The following is a 16,265-nucleotide window of genomic DNA, read 5'->3' as shown; positions in this document are numbered from 1 at the left end:
GGACCCTCCGTTTTTTATCCCAGTGCATTGCGGGGGCTCAGCAGACGGTCTGCACGTCTGTGGTTCACATACTGACTAGTCTCACCAGTAAGAGAATGGCAGGAGTCTAGTCGGCATGTGACGGCTTGTGTCGCCATCTGGTGACTTTGCAGTCTGCAGCCACTTCAGAGACCGGACCACCCAGTAAATAACTCCCTCTGATCTGGGGCAACTGGTGTCTTGTTTTCAGGGGGCCGCACCATTACGGCTCGGTGACATCCTCGGCTGTAACACTGACAACGTACGGACACAGATGAATAAAAGGTGACAGAAACATCCAGAACTCACCGTCCCGCAGACAGAAAGACACCAGGTCCTGAAATAAAGAGAAACGAGGGGTCAGAACAATGGAGGAGCATCGGGGAAAGGGCCGCATCGCACGAGGAACCTTCTAATATCCCACCGGGAGACCACCAGAGGCCGTCACCCAGCGAGATACAAAGCCTGACCTGTAAGGAGAATCTGCACCGAGCGCCACAACCCTGGACCCCAATCCGTCATGGCAGCTGTCAGGGTTTTCATTTTATGTGGACTCCTCCAGACCTATCCATCCTCCTCCTCCTCCGGATCTATCCATCCTCCTCCTCCTCCTCCAGACCTATCCATCCTCCTCCTCCTCCGGACCCATCCATCCTCCTCCTCCGGACCTATCCATCCTCCTCCGGACCTATCCATCCTACTCCTCCACATCTTTCTGCCCTCCTCCTCTAGACTACTCCATCCTCCTCCAGATCTCTCTGTCTTTCTCATGTAGACTCCTCCGTCCTGCTCCAGAATCCTCTATCCTCCTTCAGACCCCACTGTCCTCCTCCTCCAGACCCCTGCGTCCTTCTACTCCAGACACTGTGTCCTCCTCCTCCAGACCCCTCCGTTCTCCTCCCCCAGACCACACCTTCCTCCTCATGTAGACTCCTCCGTTCTGCTCCAGAATCCTTTGTCCTCCTCCTCCAGACCCCTGTCCTCCTCCTCTAGACCCCTGTCCTCCTCCTCCAGACCCCCTGTCCTCCTCCTCCAGACCCCCCTGTCATCATCCTCCACACCCCCCTGTCCTCATCCTCCACACCCCCCTGTCCTCATCCTCCACACCCCCCTGTCCTCATCCTCCACACCCCCTGTCCTCATCCTCCACACCCCTCTGTCCTCTTCCTCCAGACCCCTCTGTCCTCCTCCTCCAGACCCCTCTGTCCTCCTCCTCCAGACCCCTCTGTCCTCCTCCTCCACACCCCCGTCCTCATCCTCCACACCCCCCTGTCCTCATCCTCCACACCCCCCTGTCCTCATCCTCCACACCCCCCTGTCCTCATCCTCCACACCCCCCTGTCCTCATCCTCCACACCCCTCTGTCCTCCTCCTCCAGACCCCTCTGTCCTCCTCCTCCAGACCCCTCTGTCCTCCTCCTCCAGACCCCTCTGTCCTCCTCCTCCAGACCCCTCTGTCCTCCTCCTCCAGACTCCTCTCTCCCTTCCAATGGGGAAGAGTCAGGAGACCCCCTGACATGTCGGTAAGTTGGGTTGACATGTAAGTGTATGGGGGTCTTTACGAACCCTCCATGACAGCACGCACAGATTATAAAAGTGGTGTGAAATTAAAAGACAAAATGTAAAAGAAAGTCACAGAATGTTTTCAATAAAGAGGTTGTCCAGAACGCCGGACCCCCATACCAATCACTCCTTACCAGCTCCAGCAGCCGGATGTAAACAGGGTCCGGTGCCGAAACATTGAGCTGAGCTGCAGCCCCCGAGAGCGGCCACTACACACCCAGCCACCGGAGTCCGCACGATAGGTCGGCGATATCATACTCCTGGACACCCCCTTTAAGTATTATGCCTGTGTGTCCGGACCAGGGGAAGACCACCGCTGGTTACCTGAGTGATTACGGTTGGGTTGGTCCTCAGGACCGAATCTTCCAGGAGGACGTAAGTAAAGGTGTCTGTCCCCTCCCCGCCCAGACCGCTGGCGAACGCCTCCATGGCGGGAATGACCGACGGGCTGAGGTCCAACCACTGCACCAGATCCTCCACAAACTTCCTGCAGAACTCCCTGGAAGGAGGGGAAAACCACTCACACTGAACGAGGGGGCCGCACCGTGACGGGGAGACCCCCCCGGAAATACCGCAGCCGTTACCTCTGTCCTTTCTCCGGGTACAGCTGAGCCAGCGACAGCCCGCACAGCCCGGCGTAGGCGAAGCGCGACGGTTCACTCAGCGCCCGCCCCAGCGGCACCGCGCACCCGTCCGACTCGTCCTGCATGACGTCACCGCCGCCAGCAAAGGAAGAAAACGCCAAAGGAAAGACGATCTGCAAAATGGAAACTGGTTCAGAGCAATGAGGAAGCAGAATCATTCAGAAATACTGGGAGTTTCTATGCTTTACACTGCAGCCCAGCTCTGATCAGTGACTTTGCTCTCTGCTGTTTAACCCCTTAAGTGTCACTGCCCATCATTGACAGCAGCATGTATGTGGTGCAATCCCGATTGGGCACCTGTCTCATCGCCGCCATCTTGGTCCTCCGTGGGCTTCATATACTGTATACCGTGAAGCAGATGTAACGCCGTATGTAGCACAAGCCAGCAAACAATCGAGGGGTTAAAAAGCAAATAAGCCAAAATTTAAAAAAAGTTTTAAAAAATATAAAAGAAACAAAAAATTTGGGACCCCCCATATTCGGTCCAGCTATTTCACATTAGGAAAATATCGGAAACTAAAAGAAATAAATACAAAATATATCTAAAAATTTACACAATCGCATGGATGGAAAAATAAAAAATAAAATTCCTACGGGTGTCAGAATATGGAGGCTTTGGTTCTAAAACATTTCTAACCTCTAAAAAAAAGTTTTTAAAAAGTTTGGAATCACCGCGCTCATTGAGAATCGAGCTCCGGGGTCATTTTTACCAAATAATAATAATAATAATAATAATAATGATGCATTTTTATTTTTACTCTTTTGCTGCACATAATACAGTAAAGTGATTTGTGACAACTCGGCGGCAGAGAGAGGAGAGTGTAAACTACAACTCCCAGCATGATGTGAGCGGTCAGAGGATGCTGGGACTTGTAGTTCTGTCTGCTCTGCACTGTTATACATAGGTCACAGGAGGTCATGGAGTGCTGGGACTTTTAGTTCTGTCCATAATGCACTGGTATACATAGGTCACAGGAGGTCAGGGAGTGCTGGGACTTGTAGTCCTGTCCATAATGCACTGGTATACATAGGTCACAGGAGGTCATGGAGTGCTGGGACTTGTAGTCCTGTCCATAATGCACTGGTATACATAGGTCACAGGAGGTCATGGAGTGCTGGGACTTGTAGTTCTGTCTACTCTGCTCTGTTATACATAGGTCACAGGAGGTCATGGAGTGCTGGGACTTGTAGTTCTGTCTACTCTGCTCTGTTATACATAGGTCACAAGAGGTCATGGAGTGCTGGGACTTGTAGTTCTGTCAATGCTGCACTGTTATACCTAGGGTCACAGGAGGTCATGGAGTGCTGGGACTTGTAGTCCTGTCCATAATGCACTGGTATACATAGGTCACAGGAGGTCATGGAGTGCTGGGACTTGTAGTTCTGTCAATGCTGCACTGTTATACCTAGGGTCACAGGAGGTCATGGAGTGCTGGGACTTGTAGTCCTGTCCATAATGCACTGGTATACATAGGTCACAGGAGGTCATGGAGTGCTGGGACTTGTAGTTCTGTCAATGCTGCACTAGTATACATAGGTCACAGGAGGTCATGGAGTGCTGGGACTTGTAGTCCTGTCCATAATGCACTGGTATACATAGGTCACAGGAGGTCATGGCGTGCTGGGACTTGTAGTTCTGTCTACTCTGCTCTGTTATACATAGGTCACAGGAGGTCATGGAGTGCTGGGACTTGTAGTTCTGTCAATGCTGCACTGTTATACCTAGGGTCACAAGAGGTCATGGCGTGCTGGGACTTGTAGTTCTGTCTACTCTGCTCTGTTATACATAGGTCACAGGAGGTCATGGAGTGCTGGGACTTGTAGTTCTGTCAATGCTGCACTGTTATACCTAGGGTCACAAGAGGTCATGGCGTGCTGGGACTTGTAGTTCTGTCTACTCTGCTCTGTTATACATAGGTTACAGGCAGTCATGGCGTGCTGGGACTTGTAGTTCTGCCTAAGCTGCAGTTTCTGTATCCAGATGAGGGAGGACCCGACCTGTAATAACGCTTACATATACACGGCTCCTCTCCACATGATTATAATAAGAATACACCTTATCCTAAATATCGTCACTTCCCGCACACACACACGTGTACTACTATCCCCATCATTCTCACCTGAGCCCCCTCAGTGCCAGCCCCGGCGTCCTCTCACCTCAGAGCCAGCCAGGCCTCATCTGCGATTTAGCGTAAAACTCTGGGAATATCGACTTAACGCAATTGGCGTAAATTAAGTACACGCTTCTGTGACGTAAGATATGTTCATTGCGTATGAAACGCTAGTTTGTAGAATAGGCTGGTACGTACATTGGGCTGGTTTGTATAATGCATCCTGCGCACATTACGCACTGAGCTGGCAGGCGGACTTTGAGCCCCGGGCAGGGTTGCTATGGAGACGGGTGACTTCCGGTCTGCTTCCGGGGCATCTGTTCTCCTTTCAGGCGACATCTGCTCCTTGTAGTGTTGGCACAACAAACCACTGACACCATCAGGGCCTGCAGCCCATTATATCTGATCCCGGGAAAGCTGGGTGACACAGCTATAGCTGGAATAACCTGCCACACACGACCCTGACTGGTGAAGCCTCCTGTCCTGCAGTCATAGCTGAGAGCGCAGCCGGACGGATTTGCCATTCAGCAGTCTGGGAAAGCTGGGCAGCAGCCATACTGGCAATGATATTAGTCGTCACTCAGCTTTCCTAGGATCAGAATGGACGGACACTGTCTATTAGGCGGGTTTCACATTTGCGGTTGTGTCCGCAGCGTTTACCGCATACGTCCGCACGCTCTTGATTTCCTATCATTAACATTGTAGACGCGGGTGCGTGCGTTCGTCCACGGATGGGGCGACGCTAGAATTTAGGAAGCGGTAAAATTCTGTCAAATATGCGCAGGCGTGCGGATGAGTGCGTTAAAAAACGTACTGCTTCCCGGGAACGCATGTCTTTGCCTACGCATGCGTTCGATGCGCTTGCATACTTCGGACTGCGCATGTCCAGGAACTGATTTAGACACACCCATTGAGACACGCCCTCTTGGCAATATCAAACGCATGTAAAGACGCAAGCAAACGCGTTTTTTGTGGCCGTCGTGCAGATGATCACTTTATTGCTTTCAGGGGCGACTGATATACAGAAATTCCAGGGTTTCCATTTTCCTTCTCTTTTTGTTATACAGACTAATTAATGTTATTTTTTTGATTGGACTTTTATCTACGATATTTATTTTTCTTTTATATTTATTTTTTTCTTCATTTATTTTTTCTCTCTTACATATATTTATTTCCTGCCCTCTGGCTGCCATTACAACCTATCTGCTCCCTGCGATCTCATTGTGGGGAGGCGATGGACACTGTGATTGACAGCAGCAATCTGAGCTCTACTTGCTGCGGTCACGGGTGTCACGTATGGCGCGGCCATGACCCCATACTCCCGTTGTTCACGTCACATCAGGACGGGGTTAACAGACGGAGGAAGCACAAAGCTGATTGTAGACCACCATACACATGGACGCTCCTCTCATGGGGAGAAAAGCTGCTTCTGCTCCTCTGAGATGATCCTCCTTTTCCCCTCTCCCCACCCCCACATAAATTATGGGATCCACTGCACTGTCCAAAATGTATATCCCCCCCCCCCCCCCCGTCTCCAGCCCCCTGAGCCGCTGCCACCAAATGCAGATGTGCAAACCGCAGGCGACAAGTGGAAGACGCCAAGATGTGACTACGAGAAGCAGGTGGTCAGTTACCATGGAGACACATCACTCTGCATAGGAGCTGTATACACAAAAGGAAATGCAATGAAAACCTCGGCTGCAGAATTCCTTCCATTTTTATTGGATACGGATAAAAACATCGAAATACAAAAAAAAAGTAACAATTGATTCCGCAGCATTAAAGGGTCACTTGTCACTATGGTTACAGCATGTAAAGTATATTAAAAAATACATATTTAATTTGCATACAAGAGACCTCATGTAACTGAGCGAAACGCGCCGTGCAGCCCACCCATCACACAGGTGGGGCAGCATCATGGATGACGCCGGGGATGGACCCCCTGTGTTAGGATAAGGCAGACTTTGCACTCAGGCATTTTGGGTTATGAGTCATCATCACGTCAGCGGCCGCTCACGCGATTCAGGCTGTGTAGGACGATCATCAGCCTAATGCTATGCAGGCCAAGATGTGATGGAGGAATCTAACACAATTTCAGTCTATGAGATTCCCTCTGTATATCATCATCCCATGTATCTGCTCACGCATTTCAGTCTGTGCATTACCCAATGTATATTATCCCATGTATCTGCTCACGCATTTCAGTCTGTGCATTACCCAATGTATATCATCCCATGTATCTGCTCACGCATTTCAGTCTTTGCATTACTGAATGTATATTATCCCATGTATCTGCTCACTCATTTCAGTCTTTGCATTACTGAATGTATATTATCCCATGTATCTGCTCACGCATTTCAGTCTGTGCATTACCCAATGTATATCATCCCATGTATCTTCTCACGCATTTCAGTCTGTGCATTACCCAATGTATATTATCCCATGTATCTTCTCACGCATTTCGGTCTGTGCATTACCCAATGTATATCATCCCATGTATCTTCTCACGCATTTCAGTCTGTGCATTACCCAATGTATATCATCCCATGTATCTGCTCACGCATTTCAGTCTGTGCATTACCCAATGTATATTATCCCATGTATCTGCTCACGCATTTCGGTCTGTGCATTACCCAATGTATATCATCCCATGTATCTGCTCACGCATTTCAGTCTGTGCATTACCCAATGTATATTATTCCATGTATCTGCTCACTCATTTTGGTCTGTGCATTAGCCAATGTATATCATCCCATGTATCTGCTCACGCATTTCAGTCTGTGCATTACCCAATGTATATCATCCCATGTATCTGCTCACGCATTTCAGTCTGTGCATTACCCAATGTATATTATCCCACGTATCTGCTCACGCATTTTGGTCTGTGCATTAGCCAATGTATATTATCCCATGTATCTGCTCATACATTTTGGTCTGTGCATTACCCAATGTATATTATCCCACGTATCTGCTCACGCATTTCAGTCTGTGCATTACCCAATGTATATTATCCCATGTATCTGCTCACGCATTTCAGTCTGTGCATTACCCAATGTATATTATCCCACGTATCTGCTCACGCATTTCAGTCTGTGCATTACCCAATGTATATCATCCCATGTATCTGCTCACGCATTTCAGTCTGTGCATTACCCAATGTATATCATCCCATGTATCTGCTCACGCATTCAGTCTGTGCATTACCCAATGTATATTATCCCATGTATCTGCTCACGCATTCAGTCTGTGCATTACCCAATGTATATCATCCCACGTATCTGCTCACGCATTCAGTCTGTGCATTACCCAATGTATATCATCCCACGTATCTGCTCACGCATTTCAGTCTGTGCATTACCCAATGTATATCATCCCATGTATCTGCTCACGCCTTTCAGTCTGTGCATTACCCAATGTATATCATCCCACGTATCTGCTCACGCATTCAGTCTGTGCATTACCCAATGTATATCATCCCATGTATCTGCTCACGCCTTTCAGTCTGTGCATTACCCAATGTATATCATCCCATGTATCTGCTCACGCATTCAGTCTGTGCATTACCCAATGTATATTATCCCATGTATCTGCTCACGCCTTTCAGTCTGTGCATTACCCAATGTATATCATCCCACGTATCTGCTCACGCCTTTCAGTCTGTGCATTACCCAATGTATATTATCCCATGTATCTGCTCACGCATTTCAGTCTGTGCATTACCCAATGTATATTATCCCATGTATCTGCTCACGCATTTCAGTCTGTGCATTACCCAATGTATATCATCCCATGTATCTGCTCACGCATTTCGGTCTGTGCATCACACAGCAGACACCACGTGATTGTCCTTCTGCTGACTGTCCGCCCGGGGTGGGCTCATCTTGCAGTTCGGGTTGAAGCAGAGCAGGACGGTGATGATCATGACCACCCCGAGGATGAACCCCAGAACCCACTTCATGATCCCGCTGTAGAGAAAGTGCAGGATGATAATGAGAAGAATGAGCAAAATTAGCAGAAGGATGACGAGCCTCCTCGCCGCGATCCTCAGGTTCCCATGGGGTTCATCGTCGTCATCACTCAGATCACAGTGGCGGTCCGCTCTCACGGCCAACGGTGGGGTCCCGGATGGCTCAACTTTGGGCTTAGGGTTCTCCAACCTGCTCATAAGGGATTCCTGGTTCTGCAAAGTGCACACAAGTCCTCCAAAAACTGGAGTAGGAGCCCGACAGACGGGGCAGGTGATCCGCCAGGTGCCCAGATCACGGCAGACCAGCAGTTTGAGGCAGGCGGCGCAGAAGTGGTGTTTGCAGGACAGCTCCTTGGGGACCCGACAGACGTCGTATCTGCTGAAGCAGACCGGGCAGTCCATGTCGGTGAGGGAAGAGATGGCCCCGCTGCGGGGTGATGCCGGCGGGTCCTGCACCCACTCTGGGGGAGGCACATCTGGATCGGTGCTATGGCTGCCCGCTGTGCCCTCCATGCCGGGTCCGTGTCTCAGCTGTCCCTGTGGGGAACTCAGGCAGCGGTGCAGCGAGCGGCCCTTATCAGCCCCGGCGCTTACACATTAACCCGCCGCTCAATAGGTTTTATGGGTGATGGTGAAGCCTCCGCCACCCTCCACGGCAGCCAGGAATGGATTCAGTGAGACCCCTCATGTCCTACACATCGGCAGCCATGCACCGAGACAGCGGGTACAAATCATAGCGGGCCAAGCGGCTCAATAGCATGGCCGGCGTTAGGGGTCCGACACCTGGGCAATTCCCCGGCGCCCGCACTCAATGTCTGCATGCGATTATTAGTAGAGCTCCTGTCCTAGAGGCTGGGGGCCCCAATTGCCCATTTTTGCTCCAGGAATTGGGGCTCCTCTCTTCAACGCGCCCCCACCATCTCCTGGCAACGATATTATCCGCACGGTTGCATGATGCAGTTCTGGAGCTTGAGGCGTTTTGCTATAATTTCTGAAAATGGCGCTAAAAAACGCTGCGTTACCTGCGACCTAAAGTGAGGACATGGCGCTGGGCAATGCTGTCATGGCTGAACAGTAAGGAGGGCACAGGACGGGTGATGGGGGCTGCACGGCTGCGGCAACTCCTGCAACATGGGACTTATAGGGCAACTCCAGACCCCCCCGATATCCCCAGCGCCTGAGCGGGGTCATCCCTGAATTCTCCACTACCGACCCTTCACTATTAGTCCTTTTGTTTCCATCCCTCGCCATACAACTGGCAGCGTTCTCCTAGGCTCAGTGTCGCCCCCTGCTGAGCCCTGCAGTATTGGGGGGGCACACTAAGGGAGACCCCAGCTGGATGGAGGAGCCCTCGGTGACGCCCCTCTAAATCTCCACACCATGATAAGATGAAGGTCTCGCCCTGAGATTAGACGGGTTCATGCGCTCCATGCAGAGCGACTGCGGCCGCACAAAGTACAAGATGGTCACACAGCCCAGGGGGCAGCAGCTACTCCACCCGACCGCCATTATGTCAGAGCCCCCTATAGGATTCACCATAGAGGCGTACATGCCTCTGCACGGCTACCGGCCAGATGGGGGCAACCAGCAAACCACCCTGTGTGACACGTGACGGGCGGTGGTCGGAGGCCCCCCCATGTGATGTGTGGTGGTCGGAGGCCCCCCCATGTGATGTGTGGTGGTCGGAGGCCCCCCGTGTGATGTGTGGTGGTCGGAGGCCTCCTGTGTGATGTGTGGTGGTCGGAGCCCCCCCCCCCATGTGATGTTTGGTGGTCGGAGGTCCCCCGTGTGATGTGTGGTGGTCGGAGGCCCCCCGTGTGATGTTTGGTGGTCGGAGGCTCCCCGTGTGATGTTTGGTGGTCGGAGGTCCCCCGTGTGATGTGTGGTGGTTGGAGGCTCCCCGTGTGATGTGTGGTGGTCGGAGGCCCCCCCGTGTGATGTGTGGTGGTCGGAGGCCCCCCGTGTGATGTTTGGTGGTCGGAGGCTCCCCGTGTGATGTTTGGTGGTCGGAGGCCCCCGTGTGATGTTTGGTGGTCGGAGGCCCCCCGTGTGATGTGTGGTGGTCGGAGGCTCCCCGTGTGATGTGTGGTGGTCGGAGGCCCCCCGTGTGATGTTTGGTGGTCGGAGGCTCCCCGTGTGATGTGTGGTGGTCGGAGGCTCCCCGTGTGATGTTTGGTGGTCGGAGGCCCCCCGTGTGATGTTTGGTGGTCGGAGGCTCCCCGTGTGATGTGTGGTGGTCGGAGGCTCCCCGTGTGATGTTTGGTATTCGGAGGCCCCCCGTGTGATGTTTGGTGGTCGGAGGCTCCCCGTGTGATGTGTGGTGGTCGGAGGCCCCCCGTGTGATGTGTGGTGGTCGGAGGCTCCCCGTGTGATGTTTGGTATTCGGAGGCCCCCCGTGTGATGTTTGGTGGTCGGAGGCCCCCCGTGTGATGTGTGGTGGTCGGAGGCTCCCCGTGTGATGTGTGGTGGTCGGAGGCTCCCCGTGTGATGTGTGGTGGTCGGAGGCCCCCCCGTGTGATGTGTGGTGGTCGGAGGCCCCCCGTGTGATGTTTGGTGGTCGGAGGCCCCCGTGTGATGTTTGGTGGTCGGAGGCCCCCCGTGTGATGTTTGGTGGTCGGAGGCCCCCGTGTGATGTTTGGTGGTCGGAGGCCCCCCGTGTGATGTGTGGTGGTCGGAGGCCCCCCGTGTGATGTGTGGTGGTCGGAGGCCCCCCGTGTGATGTTTGGTGGTCGGAGGCTCCCCGTGTGATGTTTGGTGGTCGGAGGCCCCCCGTGTGATGTGTGGTGGTCGGAGGCTCCCCGTGTGATGTGTGGTGGTCGGAGGCTCCCCGTGTGATGTGTGGTGGTCGGAGGCCCCCCCGTGTGATGTGTGGTGGTCGGAGGCCCCCCGTGTGATGTTTGGTGGTCGGAGGCCCCCGTGTGATGTGTGGTGGTCGGAGGCTCCCCGTGTGATGTGTGGTGGTCGGAGGCCCCCCGTGTGATGTTTGGTGGTCGGAGGCCCCCCGTGTGATGTGTGGTGGTCGGAGGCTCCCCGTGTGATGTGTGGTGGTCGGAGGCCCCCCGTGTGATGTTTGGTGGTCGGAGGCTCCCCGTGTGATGTTTGGTGGTCGGAGGCCCCCAGTGTGATGTGTGGTGGTCGGAGGCTCCCCGTGTGATGTTTGGTGGTCGGAGGCCCCCCGTGTGATGTTTGGTGGTCGGAGGCTCCCCGTGTGATGTTTGGTGGTCGGAGGCCCCCCGTGTGATGTGTGGTGGTCGGAGGCCCCCCGTGTGATGTGTGGTGGTCGGAGGCCCCCCGTGTGATGTATGGTGGTAAGAGACCCCCACGTGTGATGTGTGGTGGTCGGAGGCCCCCCGTGTGATGTGTGGTGGTAAGAGACCCCCACGTGATGTTTGCTGGACCCCCGTGTGACACGTGACGGGCGGTGAGCTCCGATATTAACACGACTCTGACTGCTGAGAAAGCAAAATATTAATAGGAAAACAGAGCAATAAATGAGGAGCAAAGTCCCTTATTATTAATAGTGAGGAGCAATGTGCAGCCCAGGACCTCGCCCGCTCCACCCCGGACCCCCAACGTGTCACCGCCCTGCTGAGGATCCGAGCCCCCAATATTATACCACCATCACCTGCCGTTAATCATCCTCAGCTCCATTAATGCGCAGCGTCGATCAGCGACTCCAGACCATAACTAATGTAAGATCTGCCCCATCCGGGATCTCCCTGCTTTACCCTGCAGCTCTGCTCTACTACACACTGACCACCGAGGACTCCAGCCCGATCGTATATTGGCCCCATTATTCAGGGGCAGGGTCTATGGGGATCACGTTTAGGGGCAGTGGTGACATTATGTCGCCTGAAGACCAAGATGGGGGGCAGCGAGGAGCACAGCAGGGGGAGCAGCAGGAGGAAGCTCCGCAGACACGAGTCCTCCGCATCCTCAGTCACGGCAGCAGCGGAGACGATGCAACATAATTCATTTTCTAAGTCACAGAAGGTGCGCAGCCCGAGGGGTTAACACCAGCGAGTGTCAATTATAGCTTATTACATGACCCCAGATTAATGGTGTGACTGCTAATTAAAGGGGATGTCCATGTCACACCGCTCATTCATGGTACATGACCGCAGCTTACAACCTGCACAAACCTCATACTGCTCACAGCTCCTGGCGTTACAATGTATCAGTCAGGAGTTCAGGGCGTGTAGAGGAGCGCTGCTCCGCAGGGTCACTGTCTCCTTTATTTCCCCAATGTGGACAACACTGCCATCTAGGAAGAAAATAGCATTACTGCACAAAAGTCTGATGTCTCCTCTGAATGACAAGGAAACAGCGGGAGCCGCCTACTGCAATCATTGTCCCGACACCGACACACTCAGACACAAATCTAATCCCGAGTACGGAAAAATACTCTATTACCCTCCAGAGCTGTGCTCACTATTCTGCTGGTGCAGTCACTGTATACATACATTACATTACTGATCCTGAGTTACCTCCTGTATTATTCTCCAGAGCTGCACTCACTATTCTGCTGGTGCAGTCACTGTGTACATACATTACATTACTGATCCTGAGTTACCTCCTGTATTATACCCCAGAGCTGCACTCACTATTCTGCTGGTGCAGTCACTGTGTACATACATTACATTACTGATCCTGAGTTACATCCTGTATTATACCCCAGAGCTGCACTCACTATTCTGCTGGTGCAGTCACTGTGTACATACATTACATTACTGATCCTGAGTTACATCCTGTATTATACCCCAGAGCTGCACTCACTATTCTGCTGGTGCAGTCACTGTGTACATACATTACATTACTGATCCTGAGTTACATCCTGTATTATACTCCAGAGCTGCACTCACTATTCTGCTGGTGCAGTCACTGTGTACATACATTACATTACTGATCCTGAGTTACATCCTGTATTATACCCCAGAGCTGCACTCACTATTCTGCTGGTGCAGTCACTGTGTACATACATTACTGATCCTGAGTTACCTCCTGTATTATCCCCCAGAGCTGCACTCACTATTCTGCTGGTGCAGTCACTGTGTACATACATTACATTACTGATCCTGAGTTACATCCTGTATTATACCCCAGAGCTGCACTCACTATTCTGCTGGTGCAGTCACTGTGTACATACATTACTGATCCTGAGTTACATCCTGTATTATCCCCCAGAGCTGCACTCACTATTCTGCTGGTGGAGTCACTGTGTACATACATTACTGATCCTGAGTTACCTCCTGTATTATACTCCAGAGCTGCACTCACTATTCTGCTGGTGCAGTCACTGTGTACATACATTACATTACTGATGCTGAGTTACATCCTGTATTATACCCCAGAGCTGCACTCACTATTCTGCTGGTGCAGTCACTGTGTACATACATTACATTACTGATCCTGAGATACATCCTGTATTATACTCCAGAGCTGCACTCACTATTCTGCTGGTGCAGTCACTGTGTACATACATTACTGATCCTGAGTTACCTCCTGTATTATACTCCAGAGCTGCACTCACTATTCTGCTGGTGCAGTCACTGTGTACATACATTACATTACTGATCCTGAGTTACATCCTGTATTATACCCCAGAGCTGCACTCACTATTCTGCTGGTGCAGTCACTGTGTACATACATTACATTACTGATCCTGAGATACATCCTGTATTATACTCCAGAGCTGCACTCACTATTCTGCTGGTGCAGTCACTGTGTACATACATTACTGATCCTGAGTTACCTCCTGTATTATACTCCAGAGCTGCACTCACTATTCTGCTGGTGCAGTCACTGTGTACATACATTACATTACTAATCCTGAGTTACATCCTGTATTATACTCCAGAGCTGCACTCACTATTCTGCTGGTGCAGTCACTGTGTACATACATTACATTACTAATCCTGAGTTACATCCTGTATTATACCCCAGAGCTGCACTCACTATTCTGCTGGTGCAGTCACTGTGTACATACATTACATTACTGATCCTGAGATACATCCTGTATTATACTCCAGAGCTGCACTCACTATTCTGCTGGTGCAGTCACTGTGTACATACATTACTGATCCTGAGTTACCTCCTGTATTATACTCCAGAGCTGCACTCACTATTCTGCTGGTGCAGTCACTGTGTACATACATTACATTACTGATCCTGAGTTACATCCTGTATTATACCCCAGAGCTGCACTCACTATTCTGCTGGTGCAGTCACTGTGTACATACATTACATTACTGATCCTGAGATACATCCTGTATTATACTCCAGAGCTGCACTCACTATTCTGCTGGTGCAGTCACTGTGTACATACATTACTGATCCTGAGTTACCTCCTGTATTATACTCCAGAGCTGCACTCACTATTCTGCTGGTGCAGTCACTGTGTACATACATTACATTACTAATCCTGAGTTACATCCTGTATTATACCCCATAGCTGCACTCACTGTTCTACTAGTGTGGCTCAGTGACTGTCTCCATGCTTGCTGACGGTTTCCTCCAGTGTTCTGGCTGCAGGTGGTGAGTTCTGAGCTCTTTATCTCCCATCTACTATATAATTGTCTAAGGGTCACTTCCGTCTGTCTGTCCTTCTGTCACGGTTATTCATTCGCTGATTGGTCTCGCCAGTTGCCTGTCATGGCTGCTACGACCAATCAGCGAAGGCCACAGTCCGATTAGTCCCTCCCTACTGCCCTGCAGTCAGTACAAAGCTCCTGCTCCATACTCCCCTCTGGTCACCGCTCACACAGGGTTAATGTCAGCGGTAACGGACCGCGTTATGCCGCGGGTAACTCACTCCATTACTGCTGCTATTAACCCTGTGTGACCAAGATTTTTCTATTGATGCTTAACCCTGTGTGACCAAGATTTTTCTATTGATGCTGCCTATGCAGCGTCAATAGTAACATACATAGTAACATAGTAACATAGTTAGTAAGGCCGAAAAAAGCCATTTGTCCATCCAGTTCAGCCTATATTCCATCATAATAAATACCCAGATCTACGTCCTTCTACAGAACCTAATAATTGTATGATACAATATTGTTCTGCTCCAGGAAGACATCCAGGCCTCTCTTGAACCCCTCGACTGAGTTCGCCATCACCACCTCCTCAGGCAAGCAATTCCAGATTCTCACTGCCCTAACAGTAAAGAATCCTCTTCTATGTTGGTGGAAAAACCTTCTCTCCTCCAGACGCAAAGAATGCCCCCTTGTGCCCGTCACCTTCCTTGGTATAAACAGATGCTCAGCGAGATATTTGTATTGTCCCCTTATATACTTATACATGGTTATTAGATCGCCCCTCAGTCGTCTTTTTTCTAGACTAAATAATCCTAATTTCGCTAATCTATCTGGGTATTGTAGTTCTCCCATCCCCTTTATTAATTTTGTTGCCCTCCTTTGTACTCTCTCTAGTTCCATTATATCCTTCCTGAGCACCGGTGCCCAGAACTGGACACAGTACTCCATGTGCGGTCTAACTAGGGATTTGTACAGAGGCAGTATAATGCTCTCATCATGTGTATCCAGACCTCTTTTAATGCACCCCATGATCCTGTTTGCCTTGGCAGCTGCTGCCTGGCACTGGCTGCTCCAGGTAAGTTTATCATTAACTAGGATCCCCAAGTCCTTCTCCCTGTCAGATTTACCCAGTGGTTTCCCGTTCAGTGTGTAATGGTGATATTGATTCCCTCTTCCCATGTGTATAACCTTACATTTATCATTGTTAAACCTCATCTGCCACCTTTCAGCCCAAGTTTCCAACTTATCCAGATCCATCTGTAGCAGAATACTATCTTCTCTTGTATTAACTGCTTTACATAGTTTTGTATCATCTGCAAATATCGATATTTTACTGTGTAAACCTTCTACCAGATCATTAATGAATATGTTGAAGAGAACAGGTCCCAATACTGACCCCTGCGGTACCCCACTGGTCACAGCGACCC

At 50.9% G+C, this 16,265-nt stretch overlaps 2 protein-coding genes across 3 annotated transcripts in view; both read right to left on the bottom strand.

Annotated features, from left to right (window-relative positions):
* TMCO4 (transmembrane and coiled-coil domains 4) overlaps positions 1-4,498 on the bottom strand; it is a 33,833-nt gene extending 29,335 nt beyond the window's left edge. The window contains exons 1-4 of one of the 2 annotated variants that reach the window (XM_069740697.1): positions 4,382-4,498; positions 2,165-2,337; positions 1,905-2,079; positions 328-355 (exon numbers count right to left, since the gene is read on the bottom strand). In XM_069740697.1, coding sequence (XP_069596798.1) covers positions 328-355; positions 1,905-2,079; positions 2,165-2,289 — 328 coding nt within the window. In that variant the 5' untranslated portion in view covers positions 2,290-2,337; positions 4,382-4,498. Of the gene's footprint in view, positions 1-327; positions 356-1,904; positions 2,080-2,164; positions 2,338-4,344 lie in introns of both variants that reach the window. The other variant, XM_069740696.1, reaches the window with a different exon arrangement.
* Positions 4,499-8,061: 3,563 nt separating this feature from the next.
* On the bottom strand, positions 8,062-8,817 carry RNF186 (ring finger protein 186). The gene has a single exon (XM_069742858.1). The coding sequence runs from the start codon at positions 8,813-8,815 to the stop codon at positions 8,156-8,158; it is 660 nt and encodes a 219-aa protein (XP_069598959.1). The 5' UTR covers positions 8,816-8,817; the 3' UTR covers positions 8,062-8,155.
* Positions 8,818-16,265: the final 7,448 nt, after the last annotated feature.

This window comes from Ranitomeya imitator, chromosome 10, assembly GCF_032444005.1.
Source record: "Ranitomeya imitator isolate aRanImi1 chromosome 10, aRanImi1.pri, whole genome shotgun sequence".
NCBI classification, from domain to species: Eukaryota; Metazoa; Chordata; class Amphibia; order Anura; family Dendrobatidae; genus Ranitomeya; species Ranitomeya imitator.
This window is presented reverse-complemented; position numbering and strand designations above follow the sequence as displayed.

Excerpts from the sequence above, each read along its gene's own strand:
- RNF186 (XM_069742858.1), bottom strand. The coding sequence starts at position 8,815 with ATGGAGGGCACAGCGGGCAGCCATAGCACCGATCCAGATGTGCCTCCC.